Here is a 27,446-nt window from a genome sequence, read left to right on the forward strand (position 1 = left end):
TCCCCGGGCCCGCTTGGGTTCTCTCCGGGCACTCCATGCACATGCACGGCAGGTGTATCGGACGTACTTAATCGTCCTTAGGCGCGATTGGGTGTTCGTCTGCGTAACCAGTTCAGGGTGTCCTCAAGCTAGCTGGGATAGGCACCAGCGAGCCTACGACCCTAGTGAGGAAAACGAATGGACGGATGAAAATTTTTCGAATGCCGATTATGGGCCAGCCGCTTTTTGTTCTTTCCGTGGTTTTGATCCGCTTTCCAGGATGATGTCCCAAATGGTGTGTGTGTGTGTTCTTGGAATTTGTGTTTGACACGGAGTACATGACCACACCCTGGCCTTGCGGCGTTAGGATTCTTGGCGGAGTTTTTGTGGGATGGGGCATCTCGCCGAGCATAAAAGAGCAAGAGCAGGGCCAGCTGGCGTTTTTGTGACTCGACGGCGAGCGGCCAACATGGACGGCGGGCGCTTGCCGATGCTCCTTTTGCTTCTGGCGGGTAAGCTTCGCTGGGCTTCTTATTTACCACTTCCTCATTTTGCCGCGCTTCTCCAAATGAAAATTGTGGTCATATTGGGCTTGGGTAGATTTTTGGGGGTTTGGATTTCTCGGGTTTTTGTAGAGCGGTTAGGGGAAGGATTTTTAGATGACTTTTTTTAAAAATGGTTGTACTTTGCTGCCCTTAATTTGCCCCTTGGGACATATTGAAAGACACTTTGGGGGAATTTTTGGTCATTAACCAGGATGCAATATACCCATATTATTCGGAGATGCATGCAAGGGAAAAAAAAGGGTCTATGAGGGTGTATTTATTTTTAGTTTTATTATTTATTCATTCATAGTATTTTATTTTCAACTTTTTTTTCAGGTTTTCGGGGGAATTAATTATTCAGGAAAAAATATATCTATATATTCAAGGCAATGGAAAAAATACCCACATTGAAAAGCGATATGTTAATTTTTTTCCCCCCAAGCAAATGAAAAACATTTCCTCTCATTTCAAGTGGGCTTCAGAGTAATGTATTTCTGGGTTGATTTATTTATTCATCCAAATGTATTTTGTAGTTTAAGAGTATTATTATATATGGAATACTTTATACCTGCTTTTCAGAAAAAAAAGTTTTCAGAGTAAATCATTTTAAAATAAAACAGGGGGAAACGATCAAGAATAAAAAAAATCCATCAAAAAATAAATAAATTTCATTTAATGCCATGACAGGGACAGTATAGCTTTCTTTTCAAAACGAGAGCAAATGAATTAGCACATGAGGCATTACATTTTACGCACTCATCATTTTTCTGTGTTTCTCCATTCAAGAATGCTTACGGGGGCTCGACTGAAATTTTTTTTTGGACCGGTAGCTGTACTTTTGTTTCAGGTGTGTGCGGGGCCCAGAACGTGCTCCCCCCGGGCCCGTTGAGCGGCGTCACGTCGGGCAGCGTGAACTTCAGCACCACCCTGCGGCCTCCGGAGCGCCCCTTCCTCTCCGTCAGCTGGACCTTCAAAGGCTCCAACGTCATCACCTCCACCACCGAGCAGGACCTGCCCGGCGAGGGCTACGAGGACCGGATCGTCCTGGACCGGACCACCGGCGCCCTGCGGCTGCGGGGGCTGACGCTGGACGACAGCGGCGAGTACGTGGTCACCGTCATCCCCAAGGGCGAGAGTCTCAAACAGGGGAAGGTCCAGCTCAACGTTTACGGTGGGTTTCCTGGAGCGTCTCGGGGTCCCGCTTGCAAATTTCAAAACGCGGAGGACTTTTTGCTTCATTCGCATGAACGGAGCGTCAAAAAACGTCTTTTTTCGGAAGGCGTCTCGGAGGACGGCCGTTTTGTCAGCCGAAGATGACGTCACAGTTTCCGCGGTTACGACCGATCGCGACTCGGCCGAGCCGTTCGTCGTCGAAGCCCACATGAATGAAGCGGCAAAATCCAGTTTTCTTTATCCGTCTCGGGCGGCCATTTTGTCACTTGCGAAGATGACGCCACAGTTTCTACGGAAATGACCGGCTGAGCTGAGCCGTTTATCGTTAAAGTCCACATGTGTGAAGTAACTAAGAAACAAAAACACACTTTTTTTAACATTAGTCTCAGGGGGCGGCCATTCTGTTACTTGACGCCGACTGAAGGTGACATCGCAAGCGCCCCCGTGACGACCAATCACGTTCGGCTGAGTCGTTCGTAGTCATAACCCGCATGAACAAAGATGCGAAATGATTTTTTCTAAATTCATCTCAGGGGACGGCCATTTTCTCACTTGTTGTCGACTAAAGATGACGTCGCAGTTGCTCCAGTAACGTCCAATCGCAGCTCAGCTGAGTCGTTTATACTTACAGTCCACACCGTTTTCTCCAAACGGCCATTTTGCTGCTCGCCGTCGACTAAGAATGACATCACAGTCCCGAAGGTGACATCACCGTCGCTCCCGTAACGACCAATCACAGCTCGCCACATTGACGCGGCGGCGAAAACCACCGTTCTTTATCCGTCCCCGGGCGGCCATTTTGTCCCTTGCCGTCGTCCGAAGACGACATCGTACTGGCAAAATCCCCCGGGTTTTTTTTTTTTTAATGGGTCCCAGAGCGTCCATTTCCACGGTCCAACTTTTGCCAGAGCCGGTGTCGGGAGTCAGCGTGCGCGGCCCCACCGGCACGCTGATCGAGGGGCGCCACTCGGCCAGCGTGACCTGCGAGGCCTCGGGTTCGGTGGGCCGGCGGGCCTGGACCAAGGACGGGCGGGAGTTGCGCGGCGGGCCCGGGCTCAGCCTGTCCCCGGACAACGTGACCGTCTCCATCCAGCCCGTCCGCGGCAGCGACGGCGGAGTCTACCGCTGCCGCGTCAGCAACCCCGTCAGCGCCGCCGCCGCCGCCTTCAACCTCACCGTCAACTGTGAGTATGTCTGGCCTCCGATACCTCGCTTAGTGGGTTATTTTTTATTTTGTATTTTTACGCTAAATTATCTTACATTGCATGGTTGTTTTTTTCTGCTAAGGATTGGTGCATGGTCAAAAATACACTAGAATACGTAACAAGACACTATACAAGGTATTTTTTCACAAAAATAACTTGTGCTATGAAGAAAAGCTATACTATAAATGTTTTGTTTTTTAAATGAAAACAAAAAAAAATGACTTTGTGAGAAATGTCTTACTGTACATGGGTGTTTGTTTTTTTATTTTATTTATTTTTTTACAAAAAAAGGAATAATACTAAACTATACTATGCTATACATGGTGTTTCTTCTTGTACAAAATACAAAATAATTATTGTATCCAGGCAATTTTTCTTATTTCTTTTGCTTTTATTTTTAGAAGAAACGTCTCATTATATATAATCTTTTAAGATGAAAACACCTTATTGTACATAGTTTTTTTTTGTTTGTTTTTTTTACAAATGAAACCCCTTACTATACATGGTTGTTTTTAGTTATGAAAACACCTTATTGTAAATGGTCGTTTTTTGTTTTCATTTGTTTTTATTTTCTCCAAATAAAATGCCTTACTATACATGTATTTTTAAAGAAGAAAACAACTTATTATACATGGTCCTTTATGTTTTTAAAGAATAACATACCTTATTGTGCATTGTTGTTTTTTGTTTTTTTTAATGAGTAAAACACCTTACGATACGTTTTTCTAAACAAAACTCCTCACATTATACACGGTCTACTTTTTTGTGAATAAACGCCTTACGTTACAGGGTTGTTTTGTTTAGTATACAAGAATTTTTTGGGGGAGAGAATTCCTTACTCTACATTGTGTAGAGTATTGTGTGTTGCACAAAAAACGTCTTTTTTTAAGGAAAAAAAGTGCCTTAATTATTGGTGGTTATTAATTTGGTTTATTTGTTTTTCTTTGGGTTACTTTTCTGAAAGACACAAATCGCTTTAGTCATACCCCTACACCAACCATTTTTTTTCTTCTCCCCCCCGCACAGTCGGGCCGCACAACGTGTCCATCCGGGGCCCCTCGGCGGCGCCGCCGGGCGGCGCGGTGACACTGCGCTGCTCGGCGCTCTCTTTCCCGCCGGCCCACTTGTCGTGGGAGTTCAACGGCAACGCCACGGGCGTCAACGGTTCCTCCTACCTGGTCCGCCGCCTGGACGGCCAAAGTCAGGGCAACTATACCTGCACGGCCACAAACGCGGTGACCCGCCGCCAAAGCGCCAGCGTCCTTCACCTGAGAGGTACGGGGCCGCCGGGATCCAAAATCCCCGCCCGCCGGGAATCTTCGCGCCTGATTTGTTTTGCCGTTTGCGATGTCTTCAAGCGTCCTGTGTGCGCGCGGCCCCCTGCTGGTCGTTGTCAGCGCTGCTGTTGAGCGCAGCCGGCCCCAAGTGGCTCATTTAGCGTACTCGGGGTGAGCGGGTAAGTTGATGTTTGGGCCCGACCGACGCTCATAAATTGGAGAAATTTGGTCAGCATTATTACGTAGGAGAAAGGGTTTGACCCCTTTGCAAAACTTGCTAACTTTACTATGAAACCCTCCTTCTAAACCCTAATGTTAGGTCAAACCCTAGTTTGAATCCCTAACCCAGTTTTACACCCTACTTTGAAACCCTACTTTGTAAGAATAACCCTAGTTCAAAACCCTAATTTGATAGGCTAACATTACTTTGAAACCCTCCTAAACCCTAATGTTAGGTTAAACCCTGTCCATAGTTTGAAACCCTAACCCAGTTTTATGCATTATAAAACCCTACTTTGTAAGTCCAAACCTAATTCAAAACCCTAATTTGACAGGCGAACATTACTTTGAAACCATCCTTCCAAACCCTATTTTTTAGGTAAACCCTAACCCTAGTTTGAAACCCTAATCCAGTTTTACGCCTTACTTTGAAACCCTACTTTGTAAAACTAACCCTAGTTCTAAACCCTAATTTGAAAGGCTAACATTACTTTGAAACCCTCCTTCTAAACACTAATGTTAGGTTAAACCCTAACCCTAGTTTGAAACCCTAACCCAGTTTCACGCCCTACTTTGTAAGACTAACCCTAGTTCAAAACCCTAATTCGACAGGCTAACATTACTTTGAAACCCTCCTTCTAAACCCGAATGTTAGGTCAAACTCTAACCCTAGTTTGAAACCCTAACCCAGTTTTACGCCCTACTTTGTAAGACTAACCCTAGGTCAAAACCCTAATTTGACAGGCTAACATTTCTGTGAAACCCTCCTTCTAAACCCTAATGTTAGGTTAAACCCCGACCCTAGTTTGAAACCCTACCTCGTAACCTCAACCCAGTTTCAAGCGCGACTTTAAAACCCTACTTACCCTAGTTTGAAACCCTAAAACTATTTTTAACCTCTAAGCCTGTAGTTTGAAACACTACCTTGAAAGCCTAATTTAGTTGAAAGCCTTACTTTGAAACCCTACTTCGAGGGAGTAGCTCCAGCTTGAAGCCTTCCCTTGACACATATCAGTTTGAAATTCTACTTTTAAACCCTAACACTAGTTTAAATCCTAACCCTAGTTTGAACAATAGCGTGAAACCCTGTCACAAAGCCCTACTTTGAAACTTTACTTTGAAAGATTAACCCTAGCGTGAAACCTAAATTTAAGACCCTAAATGTAATGTTAGAACTTACCTTGAAACCATTAGGAAAATAACAACTATATTTAATAAGGCATTAGAAAAAAAGGTTTGAAAAATGTCTGCGTATAGTAAGGCATCTTTCTCCTGACCGATTGACAATGAATAGTAAGGCATTGAAAAATGACATTTCATATCGTCAGTCAATAGGCGTTGCTGCACCCTTTGTGTTTTGGCATTAATGTGTATGATGCGTTTTGCTAAAATGTCTTCAATAAACAATTGAATCTTTTTTTTTCTTTTCTTGTAGAGTACGAGCGACTTTTGTCAAGCTTCCTTTTCTCCTCCCGATGTGACGGCATATGACGCTAAACAGAAAGAGCGGGAAGCGTCGCCATGGAGACTCAACTCGCATTTGAACAATATCAAGAGCAAACGTTGCAATTCACGCCGGGTTTCATATTTGCCATTGTTAGTATGACGCTCATTCTTTGGCTTGATTATTATTATTATTCATCTTTTTCTGCCTGGAAAATTGCTGAAATAAATGTGCATTATTTTATTGCTTATTATATTGCTTCTTTGTGAGAAATGATTGCGTTGTAACTGCACCACCATCGCCATCAAAGTCCAAAATATTAGGAACACTACCAATTTCATGGGGGAAAAATACAATCCTGGGATTATCATTTCTGAAATGAGTGATGCCACACCTCAAACTATGACGTCATTTGTTTTCGCCTTTTATAACTTGTTTTATTTTTTGTATATCAGTGCCTTTCTTTAAAGTCATCTGTTTTTAAATTCCGTTGTATAATTGCTGTTAAATCTGAAATAAATGCCTTATTTTCTACTTATACAAATTAGAAATAAACTTCTCATTTTGTTTTCCAGCTGGATTATTTTTTGTATTATTATTGAGAAGAAAAGATGGATGCCACACCTCAAATAACTTTTTTTTTTTAAAATATTGGTTGTTTATTATCTAGGTATTTTTTATTTGAGTAAATAAATTGCCACACCTCGGATTATTTTAAAAATGCGTAGTTCAACATTTTCTTTTCTTTCTTTGAATGCGCTTCACGTGAAAAAAAAAATGATGCCATACTTCAATGAATAATTATTGGGCTCATTCTTTTGAATGAACACTAAAAAAAAAACCTTCCTGATGTTTATATTACCATTAATTACTATTTAAGTGGATCTGCATCACCGAATCATAAATTATCCGCCATATTTGTGGCTTACTTAAATAAATAAATAATGACATGAAAAAAAAATTGATGCCGCACTTCAGTGAATAATTATTGGGGTCATTCTTTTGAACAAATAAATGCCAGAACTTTATATAAAAGAAAAAAGCTTTCGGATGCTTATATGACTGTTAATTACTAACTAAGAGGATCTGGAATCCTAATCATAAATGATTTGCCATATTTGTGCCTCACTTAAAAAAATAAACACCACAGCTCCAATAAATGAATCATTTTTCCACCTCAGGAGGAAAATATGACTTACTATTATTTTAAAGACGCATCAGTTTAACCTTTTCTTTTCTTTTCTTTCTCCGAATGCGGCTCACGTGAAAAATGGCCGCCACAGCTCAAATAACGACGCTAGAAGAAAGACTTTTGGATGAAGTCAGGTTGAATCGGGCGGGCTCTTTTGGCGCGCGGCTTGTTAATGGCGTCGAGGCTTTTTACGGCGTCGAGGCTTTTTACGGCGGCGATTTACAACAAGCTGATTGGAAGCAAATGAAAGGCTTCGCGCGAGTGACCTGATTAGCCGGCGCCGCACCTGCGCCTCATCATTATTTAGCGACGGGTGGGGGCGCTTAACTGCTAAGAAGGGGCCTTAAATAAACGCGGCGCTCCGCTAAATTAAGCGCCGTCTCGGCACACTCGAGAGGCGCCCGTGCCAAGGTGGCCAAGCAATTTGCGGGAACCTTTCAACATACTCGCTAACAGAACTGATTTGCATCGCTAATTCTAGTCGAAAAGACGAAACGAAAGGCCTCGCCCTTGTTTGAAAGCTCACCTTGAAACCCAAGTCCGACTTTGAAAACCTACTTTAGAACCCGAGAACTAGTGGAAACCCCAAATCGCACCTTTACTTGAATCTTATTTGAAACCTTACTTTGGAAGAAATGAAAAAATAAATGAAAGCATAATTCGAGTAGCTTTCGGCTTGATTCCGGACCGCGCAGTTCTTCATTTGGCCGCGGGATGTCGCTGTTGTACCAGTGGGTGCACGCATGTCATTCAACACGTATGCGTCACTTCCTGCTTTTTCTCGTTCAGTTTCATTATGCTTCGATTAACATAAAGCACTTCCCGTTTAGGGTTTCTAATGATGAGTCGGACTGTTTCTTTTTTATTTATTTATTTTTATTCATGAGAAGCAATGACGGGGAAGTCAAGCACTGCAATTGTGTGGCTCCTTTGCATCCTGAACTCGGGTAAGTTTTGATTGTTTTTGTTTTATGTGTCATTCACAAACAATTCAAGTTGTAGCAATATTAAAAATACAAATCGCTATTTTTTTTCGTGCAAGACATTTGATATTTATTTATTTATTTAACTATGACTCGGAACAAGTTTAATTGAGTCATGAGCAACACTAGGGATGGGACGGTATCAGATTTGGTGCTACGGTTACCTTGCGCAAAAACATCGCGGTATTGAAATCGCAGCTCTAGAAATGTTTTCCTTTTTTAAAATTTTCACAAAAAGCCATTTTTAAACATTGAAAAGATTTATTTTAAAACAAAATGGCGGACAATATTACATGTTAACCATGCAGAATAAAAATAAATACATAAATAAAATTAATCAAAATAATATCTAAAATATATAAATAAAATTAAAACAATAATTGCACGCATGAATCCTGTACAGGAACTCATCAAAATTAAACTGAAATATGTGCAGTTTTGATAAAAATAAAAATAGAAAATTCATAAAATGAAAGCAACCTTTAGTTAAATTTATTCAAAAGGTTTAATAAAGTAAAAGACAGATATGAAGAACAATACACTATCTGGATAACAACTAATTCTGCTGGAAATAAAATGTGGTTTGCAAATCCAGTAACACTAAAGCAAGAAATACTAAAGTATAAAAACTTAAAACACTGTTAGATGATCTAAAATCGTTTAGATATCCGTTACATGAAACATTAGTACAAAGGTATTTTTTTTCCTTCCCGTACAAAAGGAGTTACTGCTTCTACTCCACATTGTGACGTTAACATGATAGCCGCCAAACTGCCACATTTTCTTCGAGTCGAGTGGCTGTAATCACCACAGCTTGACGGAAACAGAAAAACAAGACAATTACCAAAAACCGCCAAAAGAGGGAGACAGAACAACACAAACACAGCCAAGCCCGCACCCATTCAAACGGAATTTAGCAAATAAGGTTGACAACTCGGATACCGGTTTGGGCTCGTTTGGACGGTTTCAAAAAAATCGCGAGTTTTAACATGACGGTATATCGTCCACCTAGCGAATGCTGATTTTTTTTTCTTGTATTTTGCTGCAGTTTGCTGCTGGTATGATGAAGAAGATGTGAGCGTGCACGAGGGTGAACCCGCCTTGCTGTCATGCGGGTTGAGCGACACGAGCAAGCTTCGAAGTCCCATCGCTTGGTACATTGAGGCAGCGGACCAACAGGGAAAACCCTTAACTTTAATATATAAAGGCGTGGCTATGATTTGGAGCAGTGTCCATTTGGAAGGCCGCTTTATTGTGACAAAGGAAGAATTGATCATCATTGACGCCAAGATGTCGGATGCTGGCAAGTACACCTGCGTCGTAAAGCTCAAGACTCTCGATATGGATTTAACAACGGTCTACAATTTTGTTGTATATGGTGAGCAATGTCATCTGGTTTAAAGTTTACAAACATATATATATATATATATATATATATACACACACACACACACAGTGGACCCCTGTGATACAGCGTCCCTGGCTTATGTTTTTTTCATGTTGTGATGTGGAATACTGAGTTTTTTCGTCCCCCCTTTACGGTATTTTTCAGGCTTTGCGATAACAACTGTCATGACCCTAGGGGGTTGGCTGTATTTGTGTTGTTTTTTCTCCATCTGCAGGGTTTTAGGTAATTACACTTATTTTCTGTTCTGTTGCCTAACTGCCTACATACAACGCGTTACTACAATGCTGGTCTGCGATTGGTCAGCGTCTCACTCGTTTCAAAATGGTAAAGCTTTGTTCCATCGCGAGTGGTTACAAAAGCGTATTTATAGTGCATTATACTTCTTAATTCAAAATTGAAAGGGTTAGCCCAAGATTGCTGGTGATGTTAAAGAAAGAAGTAAGAAGATGATTTATCAGGAAACGAAGCTGGAGATAATCAAGAAATACGAAGCTAGCCTAGCCTAGGCGACCCTTACTAGCGATACTCAAAGGTAAAAATTCTATCTATATGTTTTATTTATGTTTTCTGATTGTATACATGTATATTAAATATACATAGCACTTACTATACTACTTTGCTAACAATTTTGAATATGTATGTACAATTTTGATGTTTTTACCCGGGGTTCTAAACGCGTTAGCTATTTAACGTTGGTTTGGATCGCCAGTCATAGGGTGAATTGGCCTTACGAGCCCAATCGCGGAACGGATTCATCTCGTAACACGGGGGCCAACTGTATATGACTGACATGGGCGGAAAATTCCACTGTGTATTCCTCCTGTGAACGCATTCACTACCGTCGACGGCAATAGACGTCAAAGTTCCAGTGGAACGTTTTAAATGCAGTCACATGCTGGGGCATGTCCTTTTGCAGCAAGGCTGGATTGGGCGCTAATGGCGCGCATGATGGCTCTGGGCGTCTTCCTGCTCATCGTGGCGGTGACGGCGGGCGCCACCTACCTGAGAATTTCACGGATAAGGTGGCAAACTTTCCTCCAACCTCATAACAAAAGCAGAAATGACAATTGTGTTTTTGTTTCCCCTTTTTTCTCAGGCGTGAGGTATTGAAAGTCAAGTACAGCGCAAACGCGAGTGAGGAAGCAAAACACGGTTTTGACGCCGGATATTTCGCAATGCCCGATTTGAAAAAGTGCTTTTTTTCCTCACCAACAGACCAGGTCGAGTATGACAACGTTGCTTGATGCCTGTTTTGCAATGATCGAGAAGAAGAGGAGGCCTTATCTTCACGTTCTTATTTTTGGGATTATTATATGAAAATTCAGTTTAACAGAAGCACGCCGCTCATTCATACATCCAAATGTTTTTTCGAATGACCTTAATTGAAACTTTGCCGATATAGATTCGTAGACAGGAGAAAACGGTCGGCAAGATTCACGGAACACGGATGGTGCGCAACTTTGAGTATTTGGCGTCATGAGGAAAATGAATAAATAATTGCTTGGAGGGGATTCCATGTTACACTGAGGTGTTCGCTGACCACGCATAATGTGGGAAATCTCAAACAATCTGTATTTCCGTCACCAAAACAGGCAGACGTCAGTTGGCTGATAGCAGCCGGCGCCTGTTGCAGCTAGCAGTAGCCCGTTTTAGCTGGGCTTGTTTACGGCTTTATTTTCAATAAAAGAAGCGAGCAGGCTGAACCAACGCCCGAGTGCATCCTTGTTCACGCGCGGGAGTATTACTAATACCAAAAGGATCGTGTAAAGTTATGACGACCTTGCCACGAGTGAACCGGGAAAATTTTCCATTTGACTCCTTTATTAAATGCTGTCTCTTGGCAGATACACACACACAATAATAAACGTAATAGAACACATATGGTGCGCAACTTTGGGTATTTATGGTAGACTTAACTCGCACTGCGTTGCGAGAAACATGAACCTGCTTGGAGCTCATTGAACGTTACACTGGCGAGGCGTTCACTGACCGCTCACAGTGTAGGAAATCTGATACACAAACAAGCAACAAATATATACGACCACCAGAAAATATGAGTTTAGAAAATGAGATTTATTATGTTTTGCTAATCTTTTTACATTGCCATCAAATTAGAAAATATCAGAATTTAACCCCCAAATTAAGGGTGCGTCCCAAACACAGGTGTGTCCTATATTTGGGGAATGACGGGACTTTTTTGCTGAGGCGTTTGTTAAAAAATAACAATTCTGATATCTGGCGTGTGTTTGAATGTTTTTATTCCAAAACAAGTTTGCTCTGTCTATGAGTTTTGCACAACAGGGTGAACGGGCGGACGGACGCGCGGACGGACGCGCGGACGGACGGACGCCGTTCCCGTCGGCCGCCCTCACCCACACGCACAATAAAGATCCCCTTGTTCAGCGACAAGAGGAATAGCAACAATGTAATCAGAATATTCATGACTCTGTTTCAATAATCCATTTAGCACTAGTATAGAAATAAGAAAAAAAAATCCATCCAAAAAAAAGAGTCCGTTGCCCCTGCCCCGTTTTTTTTTTTTTTTTTTTTTTTTTTTGCGAGTGACCTCTCACGACAAGTTTTTTTTTTTTTGTGACCCTCCCTTTCCGTCGTTGCCGTCTAGGATGTTTTGATCTTCTTGATAGTCTCATCATAATGGTTGGTTTGAAAAAAATAAGCCATCAAACGTACACAAAGGCCACCCAATGTGTAAAATGCTTTTGGACAACACGTTTGATGGCAGACCGCTAGGAGTTCTAGTAATGCTTTGTTTTGTTGCCTCTTAACACACAAAAAAAAAAAAAACACCTGCTGCCATGCATCAAAGCGGGGCACACACAATCCGATTTTGAACATCTAAAAACAGATGGCGGACGTGATGAGAAAAAAAAAGCCTCATGCGCAGTAATGATCGTTGTAGTACCAAGCTTGACCTGTGGGGAGCAGCACTGCGCTACAATGCATTGAAATGGACAGAAAATACAAAAAGAGGAGCAGAAGCTAAATAAAAGAAGCTAGGCTAACCGTAAGCGGAGCGTTAATTTTGCCATGTCAAGTGTAATTACACACCTAAGCCACAAGATGGTGCAGTGCCACTCGGTGACGTTATTTTTAAAATTGCTGTCTTTTCTAGATCACATGAATGATTTGATTTGGAAAAGATAGCACAATGTTGTCTGTCTTTTTCTTAAGGGTTAAAGTCCACAAGATAACATTTTTTACCAATCTGTAACTTATATAAACCTTGTGAAAAGTTTCTCATGTTAATTGTTAAATTGAGATTTTTTTTTTTTTGCTTTACACTAACCTGTAACCTGGATAAATCATGTGAAAAGTTGTTAAAAAGAATAGAATTGTAGGGACACAGTACCTATACAGTCTTAGTTATAGTCAGTGTGGGGGCGCAAAATGTTTTCACTCTCCTGGGGGACCTTTGCAAAAAAAAAAAAATGTTTTTTTTCTGCTTTAGACTAACCTGTAACCCACAGTATATAACCCTTTTGAAAAGTTTCTTTTGTTTGTGTTAAATTGATAAAAAAAAAAAAAATGTTTTTTCTGCTTTAGACTAACCTGTAACCTGGTAAATCATGTGAAAAGTTTCTTTTGTTAATGTTAAAAAAGAATTTCAAGTATACCTTTGCAATCCTATTTATAGTCAGTGTCGGGGTGCGAAATTATTTCTTTTTCTTGGGGGAGCGTAAAATGCGTTAAACTATTTTGTTTGCGCAGCTTTATTAGCATTTCTTGAGCTGTAGCTCAGTTTGGAAGCCGAACTGTTCTCCCCAGTTAAAAAAGGGTTACCCACAGTAAAACCAGTGACCATGGCAACAGCACATCCATTTAGCCAAAAAAAAAAAGCGGACATTGACAGATGTTAAAAATGTCACCGCTATGGAAAGTCAAGCCGAGCAAATGGATTTTCAAGAGCCTGAGCGGCCGCGAGGCCGCTTGGCTTCGAATCATCGACCCAACGTGGCAAACTTTCAAGCGTATCGACCGCTTGCAACGTTTCGCTCCGAACCGCAGAGCCCCGCAACATTAACAACTCGCAATTAGAAAAAAAAAAAAGTCGTTTTGCCCGAGAGAGCGAAAAAAAAAAGATGTCTTTCCTCCCGGCGCGGTCATCGCTATGCCGCCGACGCGCTGGATTCCAAAGCGCCGGGCGAGGGGGACTAATTAGGCAATCAAAAAGCTTGAGACGCTATTGACGAGGTTTTGTTGAGTCTATCGTTCTGGCAGAAGGCCTCGGCGCCGGACGGCCAAGTCTGGAGCTTGCTGGCGCATTCGCAAACTCCATTTTAAAAAGATGCCCGGAATTAAAGGATCAGGACCCGTCTAATCACAGAGGATCAAGTCCTTACCGCTTTTCCCTTTTTTTTTTTTTCTTAGCTCCTTTAGGACAAACCGTACATCTCCCGAGGGGAGGGAGCCGGATAACGAGGGACATTCATTTCCCATTTTTAAAGCCCCCCGTCGGACTTTACTGAGAAGGCTGCGGAGATGCGAGACACGAGTTCGGAAAACTTTTGAAATGAAATACACGCGCGCATAGGTAAGAAGGAATTACGGACCGGATTTTTAGACGGAAACGGGGAGCGAATTTTGACGGGCAAACTCGTTCAATGGTATTTGCAAATGAGTGCTAATTAGATGCGCAACGATTAATTGACAGTTAATAGACGATCAAAGTCAAAAAGTGACAGCCAATTTCGAGCGTATTGATGCGTTTTACAAGGACGACAGAAAATTATATTTTGTTGACACTGGTGGCAGCATATGAAAGATTGCATTCCATTCTTCACCTAGAAAAATAAAGTAAGATTCTACCTTATTCCATTTTTTAGTAATGACTGTTTGAAAATAGGTCATTTGAGTGACACCACGCTATTTTGGACAAAGGGAAAAAAAATCCACAAACATAATCACTTTGACAGAAATATTTTTTTTGAAACATCTCAACAGTCCTTCCCTTTGATAAAAGATGAAGAAAACTGTGAAAATGTGTTTTTGATTGCAAAACAACAACTTCAATGTATATAACTACATTAGAACGGTGCTCAATCGACTTATAATTAAGAGCGCTGGCGATGAGTGTCACCTCTCCATTTATTAAAAAAAAAAAAAAAACAGTTAAAAATTCTTGTCACTGGCACACAATCCAAGAATTTTGCATGACGAAAATTCTCGTCCATGGCACCGAAAGAGTTCATGATTCGTTTTGGATTGCTTTTCCAATTTAAAATTGTCCATATGCACGGACTACATTTTGAATTTGAAGTTGAATAATGTTTAATTTATATTCTGTGGTGATTTGTTTCAACTGAGATGCAGTCATGCCTTATAAGACGCTGCACCGTATATCCCGGCGCACCTTAGAATAGGAAACGTTGCCCTAAAATTCCCCATATATAATCGTTTTAGGCCTACGTTTTGAATATAGTTTGTTTTCTGTAGTGATTTGTTTCACTTGAGAACTAGTCATTCCTTATAAGACGGTGCACCGTATAACCCGGAGCACCTTGTAAACTTGCGCACCTTAGGATAAGAAACATCACCCAAAATTCCCCAAATATAATTTTTGTAGGGCTAGATTTTGAATAGAAGTTGAATAAAGTTTCACGGAAGATTGGGTAATGCCTTCTAACACGGTGCAAGTATAACCCGGTGCACCTTAAATTTGTAGATTCCCCAAAATCGACCTTTTCTTTGAGAATGCGCCTTATAGTGCAGTGCGCCCTATGGTATGAAAATGACGGTATTAGAAAATACCTTCAAGCAAGTTTTCCAGCCCAAAAAGGTTTCCTCCGCATCAGCAGCTCCCTAATAGTTTTGCGACTCCTTTCACAAAGTTAACTTCCATCCTTGACAAAGGGAGGGACACAAAACACTCAAACAAAATGAGCCGTCGTCACGTTCCTCTTGTCGTCGTAATCCAATTGTCACAGAAGGCTTTTGATTGAACTCCCACTTAGAACAAATGGCAACAAAACAAGACAAAAAAAAAAGAAACAAACATGTAATAATCCTCAGGAAGTCTTTCGGCTGGATTTGAATCAGCGCACAGGTACAAGACGTCCTTCGATTGTTGGCTTCCGGCGAATGTCTGCGGAAGAAAGAACGGGGAGAAAAATGTCCGGCTCCATCGGAGAAGGGAAAAAAATCAAAAGCGCCGCCTGGCCGTGAGCACCCATCAGTTTTTGTGTTCAAAAGCGCATGCGAGCGGCCGCCCAAGGTCACCCAAACAATGGCCTGGACTCTCCGAGTTTTTGCGTCCGCTTGGTTTTTTCCATTCCTTTATCCGCCCGTCCTTGTTTTTCTCCCCGTTTCCCGGTCAAGCGCGACCTCGGCGCCGCTCTCAGGGCTGCTCCCCCAACAGGTCCGTTTTGTTCAGGTTCTGTTGAAGAGGGACGGGCCGGGCGGTGTGGCGGGGGGGACTGTGCAGCCGCCTGGGACTGGGACCGCCTCCGCCCTCGCTGTCCGTGTTGGACGAGGACGGGGGAGGCGGCGGCGGCAGCCGGGGCAGGGGCGCCGACGACGGCGGTATCCTGGTGATGCCGGAGCCCGGGCCGCCGTCCGACCTCAGGCTCTGGATGCGCCGGCACTCCTGGCAGATCCTCACGTGGGCGCAACCGCGGCCGGGCAGCGGCGCCGGGGCGGGCGCCGGCGGAGGAGGGGTGGCGTTGGCTCCCGGGGGGTCTTCCAGGAGACGCTGGGGACCCGGGCCCAGATCGGGCGGCCCCGCGCCTCCTCCGGTCAGGGGGCCGGCCCCGCTGTAGAGTTTGCCGTTGCTCAGGCGCATGTCTCGAACCAGGCGCAGGGGCCGCGGGGCGCCCAGGGCCACGCGGCCGGGGTGGCGCAGGGCCGCCGCCGAGCCGCCGAGCGGGCGGCGACGGCGCAGTCGGGCGCTCTTCTTACAGGAGACGGCGTTTCGGAACTCGCTGATCATCTCCTGACAGACAGACACCTGAAGGGACGACCGGGAAGGCGGGGCGAGGGGGCGGGGGGGAGTAAAGACCAAGGCGGGGGAAAGGAAAGACAAAGAGTAGGCAGACGCCACGTGAAATGGAGGAAGCAACAAAAACGGTGGAGAACGGGCCCCAAGGGAATGGACGCGATGTCGACGAAGGGTTGCGGGAGCAGCGGATGCGGAAAGACAGAAATGAGGGGGGAATGGATTTCGGGATGGGAAGAGTTTCCAAAGAGCAGAGAGAGTTATTACAATCCAGAGACGCGGCAGCACCCAATGTCGTTTAGTTCAACGGTCCCCAACCACAAAGCGATCGCATTAGTTCTGCTCTCAAATCTGTCGTCCAAAAAATCATTTACCCCGTCGCACACTTTAAACAAATACCAACGCTTGAAAACAGACCTTTAGGACGTTTATTTTAGATTTATTTGACACGAGAAGCGCCCGTGAGAGTTTCAACAAATATGGCGACTTTTGCGGTTGAGAGTTAACCTGCTTTGTTCAAAAGTGATCAGTAGGAACAGCAACGACTGTATGTCGATTACGGAAGTAAGCGACGGATCTCCACAGTTTACATGGTGCAGTTCAGTGCGGCTAGCTGCTAATCCCTGTTAGCCGCTAACTTTAGAACAAGCTAAAAACAAGCAGCATATAATACAACGCCAGCCTAATTGACATCAACTAAATATATAAATAAATGCGGTATATCAAATTGTGGTAAGCACTGTTCACAATTGTATCTTATTTGACCCTCTAGAAGAAGGGTACCCAAAACCGGTCGTCGAGGACCACTGTCCTGAAGGTTTTTGATGTTCCCATCCTCCAACACAGCGGATTCAAATGATCAGCTCATTCTGCGAAATTCTGATACCGATCCTAAGCGTTTATAGAGCGGGCGGAGACTTTGGAGGACCGGCTTTGGACGTCCCTGTTCTAGAACCTTAGTAAGACTTGAGACAAATCTTCAATTGGTTGATGAAACAAAGTGATGTCCAAACCGCAGTCACAATTTTTGCTGGCTAAATCGGCGTGTAAAAGTAAGCCGGCTTTGATCGAAAGCGATCAGTGGGAACGGCGAGCGTGTAATCCGATAGCTCTCGCCAGCCTATATGGAGCAGTTGAGCGCTGCTAGCTACAAAAGATTTAACATCCAGCGCTGCTCGACGCTGCTAGCGGCTTTCCTTGGAGCCGCTGCTAGTCACTAGCAAGAGGCGCTGTATAATACAATGTTAGCATACCATATGTCCAATTAACATATTTAGAAACTTATCTTGATTTCAGGACTACGTAATGTTGTTGCTGTTGGTGACTGGTCAAGACCGGTAACGGTGTACCAAATAACCATAATAATTGGGAACTTGACGTTTATTTTCAAATTGGGAACCTGAGACTAAAAATACTAATTTCACTCATAAAGACTTTCCGAATATATTACGAAAGTAAGAATAGTGGACACAAAAAAATAAATTGAAGGCATACAATTTCGTTCATAAAATATTTCTTTTGGTTCGGTCACTTTTTGCAGCCCAGTTCCAAACAGATTTTGCAAAATAGCATTGGTCCGAGGTTGAGTGGTTGGGGACCGCTGCTTTAGATCATGAACACTTCATCTTGGCAACATGGACGCTCAGGCAGGCCGGCAACACGCACACACACACACACTTACACACAACCACACGCACACAACCCAAACACTACAAACAGCATTCAAAAATAAAAAAAAAATCATGGGCTCACATAAACAGAAACAGTACTCTTTGTCTGAGAACGCAGACTGATGGACGCGATGGACAGAAAGAGAGAAAAAGAGCGAGAGAGACAGTGAAATGGGGGAGAAGAAGAAGAGGAAGAAGTAATCCAAAAGATGGAAGACGAAAACTACCGGCGTAACATGCGAGGCGGGGCTTCTCAAACTTTTTGGGTTCTAGGCACTGAGACCAAGTACCGATACCACTAGAAGTCTCCATACACACAATTTTTCCCCAAAAAGGTGATTCACAAAACTAACGGCGATTTTCCATTCTTCTTTCGATTTCTTGTTCGCGATCCAAGAGTTCAGCTGATACCGGAACCGTCAATCGATGCGAGTACCGATACCTCGAAACAAGGCCGGGTATCGATTATCGGTGATAACTGGCATCGGTACTCGCCCTTCTGTTTCCTCTTATGTCTTTTTAAATAACATCCATGCGCTCCTGAGATTCCGAAGGAACTGAAAAGTCGAATCTTTGCTGCTCTGATACAAACTAATACTTTAGTTCTTCATTTCCAAAGGTTCCTCAATGCCTTAGTAAATCATCTTTAGTAATTAATTAGCAAAAACAGTAAATAAAGAGCCATTTCTATATCCTGTTTTGGCTGCTTAAAGGGACAATGCGTAGATTTAGAGCATTTTTCATCACGGACAGCAGGAGGTGCTGCATTTACCATATAACAAACATGGCCGCCTCCGGAGAAGTGCCACCCCCCCTATGTAACATCATTTAATGACAACTAGACCTATGATTATATTTAAAACATTGGCCATTAAGAACACATTTATTCGCTAGTTTTTGAAATTTAAATCTTATACACTGTCCCTTTAATAACAGTTGAAAGAAATATGAATTACTTGGCTTTGAAGAGCTGGTATACTAATATATATATATATATATAATAAGAACTAGAGCACTTTCTTAGAGTAGTGGCTATGCTGTGCAACTGCAAGCAACTTGTTCTTATTCTTACTAATACGTCGCATGAAGATAGCGTTTGAGAGAGGGGACAACCACTTGATTTTTCACAAGTTTGAAGGCTCGTTTAATATATTTGGTAGGTTTTTCCAGCATTCAAATTCGGCAGGCTGGTTAAAAGTCATTTGTTTTCACCTTACAGAACTTTAGCAAAAAAAAAAAAAAGACATTGAAAAAAGTAAACGGAATTTTATTCTCATAGGTATTAACCTCGATCTTAAAAAAAAAAACATTCCATGAAAAGTACGCCTTTTATTCTTGAATCATGTGACTTTATTCTTGTAATTATGCGCCTTTTTCGAAAAACTGAAATCAAGGATGTCAGATTTGCTTGATATGTCACAATCATATCAGAGCACTTACTAATTGGCCCAGATCTGAGGATTAATTGCTTAGTATGTCAGTTTTATTGGCAGGCCGGTCCTCAGGTGTCCCCCACCAGCCCTAAAGCTACGACTCATGGACCTTTTTTTTTTTTTTTCCAAACGTATAAAAGGAGATACACGGTGACATTTCATATCGCACCGCAACGCTGCATTATGCAAGCAAATATTGACATTTGACAATATGGCTTCTTCGTACACAAACTCTACTTCACTGACATTTACGCTTGACACTCAGAGGTGCGCGCCGAAGCAGGCAGGACATGCAAAATGGACGCAAATTGTCCTTGGGGTGCCACAGCGGAGGAGCGTTTGATTGAATCTCGACAATAGAATAAAGTCAACGCCGAATATAGATGACGGAAAAAAAAAAGATGACGACAGGTCACGCTGGGAGGATTCAGATCTGTCTTTAAGTTTCTATTCGTACGACGGTAGCATGTTAGCGGTGTATCAAGTCTCGTTAGCCTTTTTGAAAGGGCGCCAGGCTACAGGGCTCAAAATCTATGAATCGGCACAACTTGTGTAATAAACTTACGATTTGAATATATCTTACGGATTAGAAGTCAAATTAGAGCTTCACTTCACCAGTTCGCCACCAGAGGGAGGCAATTTAGACATTTTGCCTGTCCATCATTGTCTGACGTTCATCAGTGATGGACCGACGGACATTCTTCGGATACTACTTTTCAGAAATGAAACAGCTGTTTTATCACGTTGCGAATGAAAATACGGTAGTATAAATGACAACTGGGCACGACGAGCAATTTGCGCGCACGTCGATGAAGGAACCGGCAAGGAAATCATCTCGTTTGGGCTGCTACGGGGGCACTTCCATCGAGAGCGTCGAAAAAACTAAGTGCAGTGTGAAAAGGCCTTTTCGACACTTATTTTGCAAACCTTCCACCTTTTAGCATAACATCTACTTCCTTTGATCGTTACGTAAATCTTTTCCCACACACGGAAGAGACGTGAACCCCAAATAAAGTGTCAGAGCACGCACAAATGGAGACAAAGCCGCAAAATAATCGAAGCACTCGCACCGACAAGCACACGCGCACACAGATACACGTAATAAAAAATTGAAGAAGGTTGGCAGGGCGCCACGGGAACCTACTGGGGTGTGTCTGTGGGTTCGGCGAGGGCAGGTATGGGGGCATACCTCATCGGTCTCTGCCGAGCGGCGCGTGGACCACACAAACTCCATAATGGCCACAAACACTGCGATGATCAGGCCGCAGATGAGCACCACAAAAATGCCCCCGATGTTCTCCATGCCCAGACCTGACACACAAACAAACAAAATGATCCACGGGAATAAAAATAAGGCACGCTTGGAATGACAACTCGTGTATTGTGGATTTATATCAACTATTAAGTCCATTGAGGCTTTCTCATGCATGAGGAGAACGGAGAAGGGCTGCACAAGGTCAATTCTGTAAATAAATTGTCTGTGTGTGTACGTGCCAATAGGCGTGCAAGCAATCTGTTTTTATATGATAATGTATATACATATATACAATTATTCCATCACATTCACTGCCCGCCGACTTAAAATGCGCCTTTGACATCAACAGCTGCTTTGACGTTTTTAGTCGTCATTGGCAGTGAATGCGTTTGCCCATTGAGGACAAAAAAATACCCCATACTTTTTCATGTATTTGGCTTGAGCAGGGTCTAAAAATGGCTGCTACTAAATAAATTAAGCCTGAAACTACTCAATTACCGGATATAACTGAATACTAGAGTCATCAATAACTTTACAATTTGAATACTTTGACTACTAAAGTCATCAGTTGTTAAAGTAATCAATCACTTAGTATTTTAGCACCTAAGGTAAATGAAATCTTGGGTAAATACAGTAAATAATTCTTTATGTTATTCTTTTGCTAATAAAGTAACCGATTACTTGAGTATTTTACCAAAAATATTAGATTTTTTTTATTTCTTAATAGAGTTCATTTCTAAAGGACAACATGAGAACAAAGGTGTCATTTCGCCAAAATAAAAGCGACAACAACTTTTGTTCTCCTGCATTAGGGTTACCATATATGGAGTCCGGACTGACCTTTGGCCCGGTGGTCCTCCTCTTTGGGGCACTGTCCCCCCTCCCACCACCTTCTCTTCAAGATCTCCAGCCTGTTGTTCTCCTGCAGCTGCAGGATGGCTAGCGTGATCTCGTCTCGGAACGGCGAACCTGCGAAAGGACCGACAGGAGGGATGAGGACGGAGGACTGTTTGTCTTCGCCATGTCCTCCCGAGAGCCATCTCCTTCATTTGTGTCCACTTCAGTGGGCATTTGTTTTTGGTGCATATACTCTTCTAAGTCTTGATCTGATTTATTATGTACACTTAAAGTCAACACCATGCCTGCGGTTCTACAGTTACACAACGCAGTCATATAAGTGTAACACGAAAACAAAGCCAGCTAAGGGGTTTAACCCTATGCTATAACTCCTACGCCGTCATGTTTAATACAGGGGACGGGAGTGTAATTTACAACCACGTCCACTGGATGGCGTTATCATGCTTTACATGAATCTGAAAGATGTCAGTTCTCATCTGTAACTGCCTGACCTACAACTGTAGAAGACGGTTTCATTAACATTTGTCTAAATTTCATCCGTCACATACACCACAGGTGTTATAAAATGACTTTCAGAACGAATCCATTTTGTAAGTGGAGGCAACGGTGTATAAGTATAAAATGGGCAAAAAAAATCTTCAAATGACGCAGCGCGCGACAGAAAGGGAGTTAAGCCATTCCGGTTCTTGGCAACTCAATTACGTTCAAACACTAGATGGAGAACTAAATTAGCGGTGCGGCGTTAATTAAAAACGCGAGCGCCGATCTGTTATATGGGAAGATTCTTTTTGTTGATTAAGATGGGAGCGCGCGGATAAAAGGCGGCGGCGGCGGCGCGCGGGGGCGAGGAGCCGACCCAGTTTGGGCGGCGGCGTACCGAGCGGCATGCCGATGCCGTATCCCTTGGTGTCCAGCAGGCCCCCGATCTGCGTCAGGTTGCAGTTGAGGCCCCGGTGGTACTCGTTCATGGTGCTCTCCATCAGGAAGGCGTACTTGGAATTGACCACGCGGGCGATGCCCTCTTCCGTGCTCTTCACAAACACGCTGGGCTGCTTGGAGTTCATGTAGTTCCACATGCGCTGGTACGTCTGGTAGCGAGAGTTCTGCGGAGGAAACCCACAAATGGGAACCGCCTCTTCAGAACCTAGACTTTTTTCCGAATAAGCAGTATATATATATATATATATATATATATATATATATATATATATATATATATATATATATATATATATATATATATATATATATATATATATGTGTGTGTGTGTGTGTGTGTGTGTGTGTGTGTGTGTGTGTAAGAAAATAGGCCTATACTGTGTACAAATTAAAAAATATTAATCTAAAAATAGAAATTTTATACATTAATACAGTTTTAAATTTCATACACACACACAAAATATTCCTATGTCCAGAATCATCTACAATTATACAGTTGCAATAATATGACATAAACAATTCAAACATCTTAATAATCTTATAATAAAATCGTATTTTTTTTTAAATGATTTTAATAATTATCTTCTTTTCATAATTACCGTCATTCATGTTTATTGCCGTGATGGCCTTTTATTTTGTATGAATTTGAAATGTGCAGCTGCATTTGAATTCACATGAATTTTTTTCAACCGATCCTTTAACAAATCCAAATCCAAACCTTGCATTTCAACCAGGGGTGTGTAGAATTTTCAAATGTACTATGAGATTGTAATATATTTTTGCTACTCCCTGTGTGGATTATGAAATCGGAAATGCAATTTGATCATCATGAATTAGATTAACCAGAAGAAATACGCTTAACCAGATCATGCTATTATATCTATTTTAAATGTTATATTTAAAAAAAATTTGTTCAAATGGATGGTAGCAAAAACTCTAAACCCATATTACTCCATAAAAAAAACTAAACATGAATATATATGCATTTTTCCAATATTCTCTCATGTTTTTCCCTTCCAGAAACAGAGCAGCCATTCAGGAAACTACCTAAATTCCTCATGGCCACCACGCCCTTTGTTTGCTGTGTTTTTATTTGCCGATTATCTGCATATTTGCGCATTCTTCTCCGACAGACGAAAGCATTATCAGCGAGCGTTCCGAATCTCCGAAAGGCCTTTCGACGTAGAAAGACGTGGAGCGATAAGAACGAGGGGGAAAAAGATGCGCGGTGGATAAACGGGGAGAGCGATAGAATGTGCGTACGGGGATGAAAATCCAGCGTGAATAATGTCGCCGCGACACGAGCGCCAACCAGACGGGAGGAGGCAAGAAAAAGCGAGGCGACTCGAGGGAAGATATTATTCGGCGGCGGCGCGCCGATGCATCATCGGCCGCGCTCCGGGTGGGCGGGGCCGCACGCGGGAGGCGGTTTGGCGTTTAGGGAAAACACGGCCACGGGATGAAGTGTCTGGAGCGCGCCGTTACATATTTTATCGGGGCGCGTCGCGAGGAAGAGAAAACGCAGCGGCAAAACGCCATTCGTCTCGTCTTTTGGAGCCAAACGCCGCGGCGTGAAAGTCAAGCTCCGGAATCCAAATACGGCTTGGATTACGTCTGCAAAAATGGGGACGATGGACGTTTTTTCTTCTGAATTACGGAAAAAATACTTATACATGCACATGAATAAAAATACTGTCTACACTCTACTAAATAAAAACAATTGTGACTCCCTATATGTATCTTGTTATCCTGTTTTATTTTTACGTCTTATTTTATACTATAAAAGCTGAACTTAAAGCTAGCGTAAAAACTTAGCAATCGCTCACATGCATGTTCCTTACAAATCAGAACTTAACAAATAAGTAAAATAAAATAAGTAAGTAAAATAAATAAGTAATTAAAAAAAAAGCACTGAAAGAAGACACCAGGGAGCTGAAATTTCACCCAGATGATGACAACATGTCAAAATACAACATGGCACGAGCGCTAGCAGAAGTGCGATCAAAATACCGCACTAGGGTTTTATCACTCGTTAGCTGCAGCCCTAGTTCCTTTTGCGTCAGTATTTTTGGAACATTTTCCCATAGTTCCCAACGCAACGATAAACACCAGCGAGCGAACAGAACAGCGCACAAATTGGCACGTGGCCATCGCCTCGCAAATAAACAAACACTCTCACCTCCTCGCATTCCCATATGTAAACACACCTACACGGGAAAAACACAACATCGACGGCGGGGTTGCGCAAACACAGATGCCAACACAGATGCCCCGAGGCGCTCTTGTAAGCAAACAAAGGCAGTCATCCCCGCACCTAAATGCACGCCGCGGCCGGCGGAGATAAAGCGGCAGACGTCACGGCAAACGTGACGACAAATATGTCACGTCCAGAGATGACAAACATTCAAGAAAATTTAAAAAAAAAAAAGGCGGTACCATGAAGAAGGTCATGGTGCTCCCGCCGTGGATGGTCCCGTATTCGATGTTGGTCTGGTCGGCCAAGTCGTCGGGGGACTCGATGGGGACCTCCATCCTCTGCACCGTCAGGAAGGCGGCCAGGTTAGCCGTGTAGGACGAGATGATGATGAGGGTGAACGCCCACCTGCGTGCGCCGGAAACGCCGTTAGCCATTGTTGCAAAACGGCCGACGCCGTTGGCCGTCGCTCGCGTCGCCGGACGGCTTCGCAAAAAAGCGGCTTTCTCTTTTGCCCGCGCTTCAGTTGCGGCTTCACTTCGCTCCAACGGCGGATTTTTATGACCATATTTTTTCCTATTGCAGTTTTACGTCAGAATTTTTTGTGTCATTTTTCTTACTTTTAAAAGAGACATATCAGTTAAGTATTTTTTTGGTGACGAAAGAAACAAACCTAAAAAAAAGGAACAAAGCAAAAAATAATAATAATTCAAACTTTTTATTTGTCGTTTATGACTATAATTTTAGTTGTGATTTACTTGACATTTTTTCTTGATATTTTTCCCCCTAGGTTGAACCAGACAAAATAAATATAAATTTGATTTACTTTTAGCAAAAAATGCAAAAAACAGAAGAAAATGGAACTTTTCTTTATAGACTTTTATTAACAACCAAAGCTTTTTCTATTGCAAGTTTACATCACTATTTTTCCTGTCATTTTTATTACATTTAAGACAAATTGAAAACACAGCAACATTATGTGTTTTTTTTTAAAAGCAAAATAAACAAACTAAAATGTTATAAAAAATGGAATGTTTTTTTTTTCCTAGATTTTCATTTAACTTTTTCTCAAGCAGGTTTACCTCGCTATTTTTCTGGTAATTTTTCCCCTTTAAAGTCATACCAGTTAGAATTCATACCAATTTTATGTATCGGCATTCACTTTATCTTTTTAGTAAAAGAAACAAACTATATTTTATAAGTTATGTTCCTCTGAAATCAGAGCGCACGGATAAAATCTCGATTGTATTTATTTATTTATTTTTACTAACCAAAAAACAAACTAAAAAAAGGAATAAAAGCACAAGAAAAAAATCAATCTCTTCGTTGCGGATTTGAGTTACTGCTGGTATTTTTTAAATTCTATGATAAATGAGAGAGCCCTGTTTAATGTATAAACTCGATTCCTAAATTTACGCCACGTTTCCCCAGCGATCGGCTGCTTTTGCATCGAAGTTACCAATTAGAGATCGTTAAACGCATCTGCTGCCTTTACCTAAAATATCTATTTAGCTCCTAGCGTTGATTAGTTCAGCACATAATTTGCAGTCCTTCTACAGCCTCGGGAATGCCCCCCGATAGGTTTTCCTACCAGCGTTTACTCAACTGTTAGTTTACAATCTTGCGGCAAAAGAGGGAAAAAAAGTGAGCCATAAATGAGTAAGTCTATAAAATTTGCTCTCACAATCTGATCTTGAGTTTGTTTGGAGGATTTGTGGATTAATAATTCATGTTACGGGAAGAGGAACAATCCTTTAATATCCCACAAGGGGAAATTTGATTTTACACTGGGTTTGTAATTTACATGTGATTAAAATGCGCGAGTTTAATCAGAGGGCTAATGATATGCAGCCAAGTCGATGGCGGTGCTTAGCTTTGTCTTGTTTTGCTTCATCTTGAATTTACTTGCCACCCAACAAAAACATTGGTGGCTACTGACCGATTATGATTTCATTTTACACTTTTCGCACCCGGTTGCTGAGTTGGATATTTTTTCAAATTAAATTGTCTTGTCACTAGTCAGTTATTAGTTCAGATAGTTTATCTTGGCTAATGTTCACTTGGTTTCGGACGAACTAACTAACTAACTAACTAACTAACTAACTAACTAACTAACTAACTAACTAACTAACTAACTACTAACTAAGGTTTCTTTCCCCAAAAAGCTTGTGCAAAAAGCATGCTAAAACTTTGGCTAACTGCCTTGTAAGTTACCAAGTAAGTCAGCTAATAGTAAAGTATTTTAGAAAGTCAGCGAGCAAGTCAACGTCATCTGCATAGTTAACTTGTAAGTTGGAATAGAATTCCTTTTTTGTAATTGTACAGTTCGTATACAACAAAATCGGGATAAGCTAACAAGTCAGCTTCTGAGCCAGCAAGTTAACTATCAAGTCAATTGGTGCATTTGTTAGCATATTAGTTAGCAAGTTGATGAAAAGGTCAGTTAGCAAGTCAGCTAGATTGCTAAGCATTAGCTGGCAAGGTACCTATCTAGCTAGCAAGTTAGCTAACAAGCCTAAAGTCATCTCATCAACAAGCAAGCTAGCTAACCAGTCAGCGAGAAAATGATCTAGCAAGTTAGAATAGGATAGGATAGAATAGAATGACTTTATAATGACTATTGTGACTGTATAGCAAGTATTTGGGATTAGCCAGCAGGTCAGCTAGCCAGATAGTTAAGTACAGTACCAAGTTAACCAGCAAGTCAGCTAGCAAATCAA

General features: G+C 42.2%; 3 protein-coding genes across 6 annotated transcripts in view; 2 read left to right on the top strand and 1 right to left on the bottom strand.

Moving 5' to 3' along the window:
- Positions 1-4,340, top strand: part of LOC148426028 (hemicentin-1-like) — a 14,708-nt gene extending 10,368 nt beyond the window's left edge. Inside the window, exons 13-16 of the mRNA XM_088409622.1 lie at positions 1,372-1,695; positions 2,606-2,881; positions 3,929-4,177; positions 4,261-4,340. Of these exons, the coding sequence (XP_088265748.1) occupies positions 1,372-1,695; positions 2,606-2,881; positions 3,929-4,177; positions 4,261-4,340 (929 nt within the window). The remainder of the gene's footprint in view (positions 1-1,371; positions 1,696-2,605; positions 2,882-3,928; positions 4,178-4,260) is intronic.
- A 3,500-nt stretch (positions 4,341-7,840) lies between these two features.
- LOC148426029 (uncharacterized) lies at positions 7,841-11,938 on the top strand. Of its 2 annotated transcripts, XM_088409436.1 has the most exons (5): positions 7,841-7,981; positions 9,066-9,395; positions 10,342-10,447; positions 10,522-10,559; positions 10,641-11,937. In XM_088409436.1, the coding sequence occupies exons 1-5, from the start codon at positions 7,927-7,929 to the stop codon at positions 10,667-10,669; spliced, it is 558 nt and encodes a 185-aa protein (XP_088265562.1). In that variant the 5' UTR covers positions 7,841-7,926; the 3' UTR covers positions 10,670-11,937. The 2 variants fall into 2 exon arrangements, with proteins under 2 accessions (XP_088265562.1, XP_088265561.1); XM_088409435.1 differs by having other exon boundaries at positions 10,522-11,938.
- Positions 8,323-27,446, bottom strand: part of grik5 (glutamate receptor, ionotropic, kainate 5) — a 136,502-nt gene continuing 117,378 nt past the window's right edge. Inside the window, exons 18-22 of one of the 3 annotated variants that reach the window (XM_088409434.1) lie at positions 24,969-25,134; positions 22,471-22,696; positions 21,576-21,704; positions 20,625-20,791; positions 8,323-8,830 (exon numbers count right to left, since the gene is read on the bottom strand). In XM_088409434.1, coding sequence (XP_088265560.1) covers positions 8,822-8,830; positions 20,625-20,791; positions 21,576-21,704; positions 22,471-22,696; positions 24,969-25,134 — 697 coding nt within the window. In that variant the 3' untranslated portion in view covers positions 8,323-8,821. Of the gene's footprint in view, positions 8,831-11,666; positions 16,390-20,624; positions 20,792-21,575; positions 21,705-22,470; positions 22,697-24,968; positions 25,135-27,446 lie in introns of those variants that run through there. The other 2 variants (XM_088409433.1, XM_088409432.1) reach the window with 2 other exon arrangements.

Source organism: Hippichthys cyanospilos, chromosome 3 (genome assembly GCF_059441005.1).
Source record: "Hippichthys cyanospilos isolate Australia breed blue-spotted pipefish chromosome 3, RoL_Hcya_1.0, whole genome shotgun sequence".
Taxonomy (NCBI): domain Eukaryota; kingdom Metazoa; phylum Chordata; class Actinopteri; order Syngnathiformes; family Syngnathidae; genus Hippichthys; species Hippichthys cyanospilos.

Excerpts from the sequence above, each read along its gene's own strand:
- LOC148426029 (XM_088409435.1), top strand. The coding sequence starts at position 7,927 with ATGACGGGGAAGTCAAGCACTGCAATTGTGTGGCTCCTTTGCATCCTG. Across the intron at positions 9,396-10,341 it reads CTACAATTTTGTTGTATATG|CAAGGCTGGATTGGGCGCTA; the intron begins GTGAGCAATGTC and ends GTCCTTTTGCAG. Across the intron at positions 10,448-10,521 it reads CTGAGAATTTCACGGATAAG|GCGTGAGGTATTGAAAGTCA; the intron begins GTGGCAAACTTT and ends CTTTTTTCTCAG.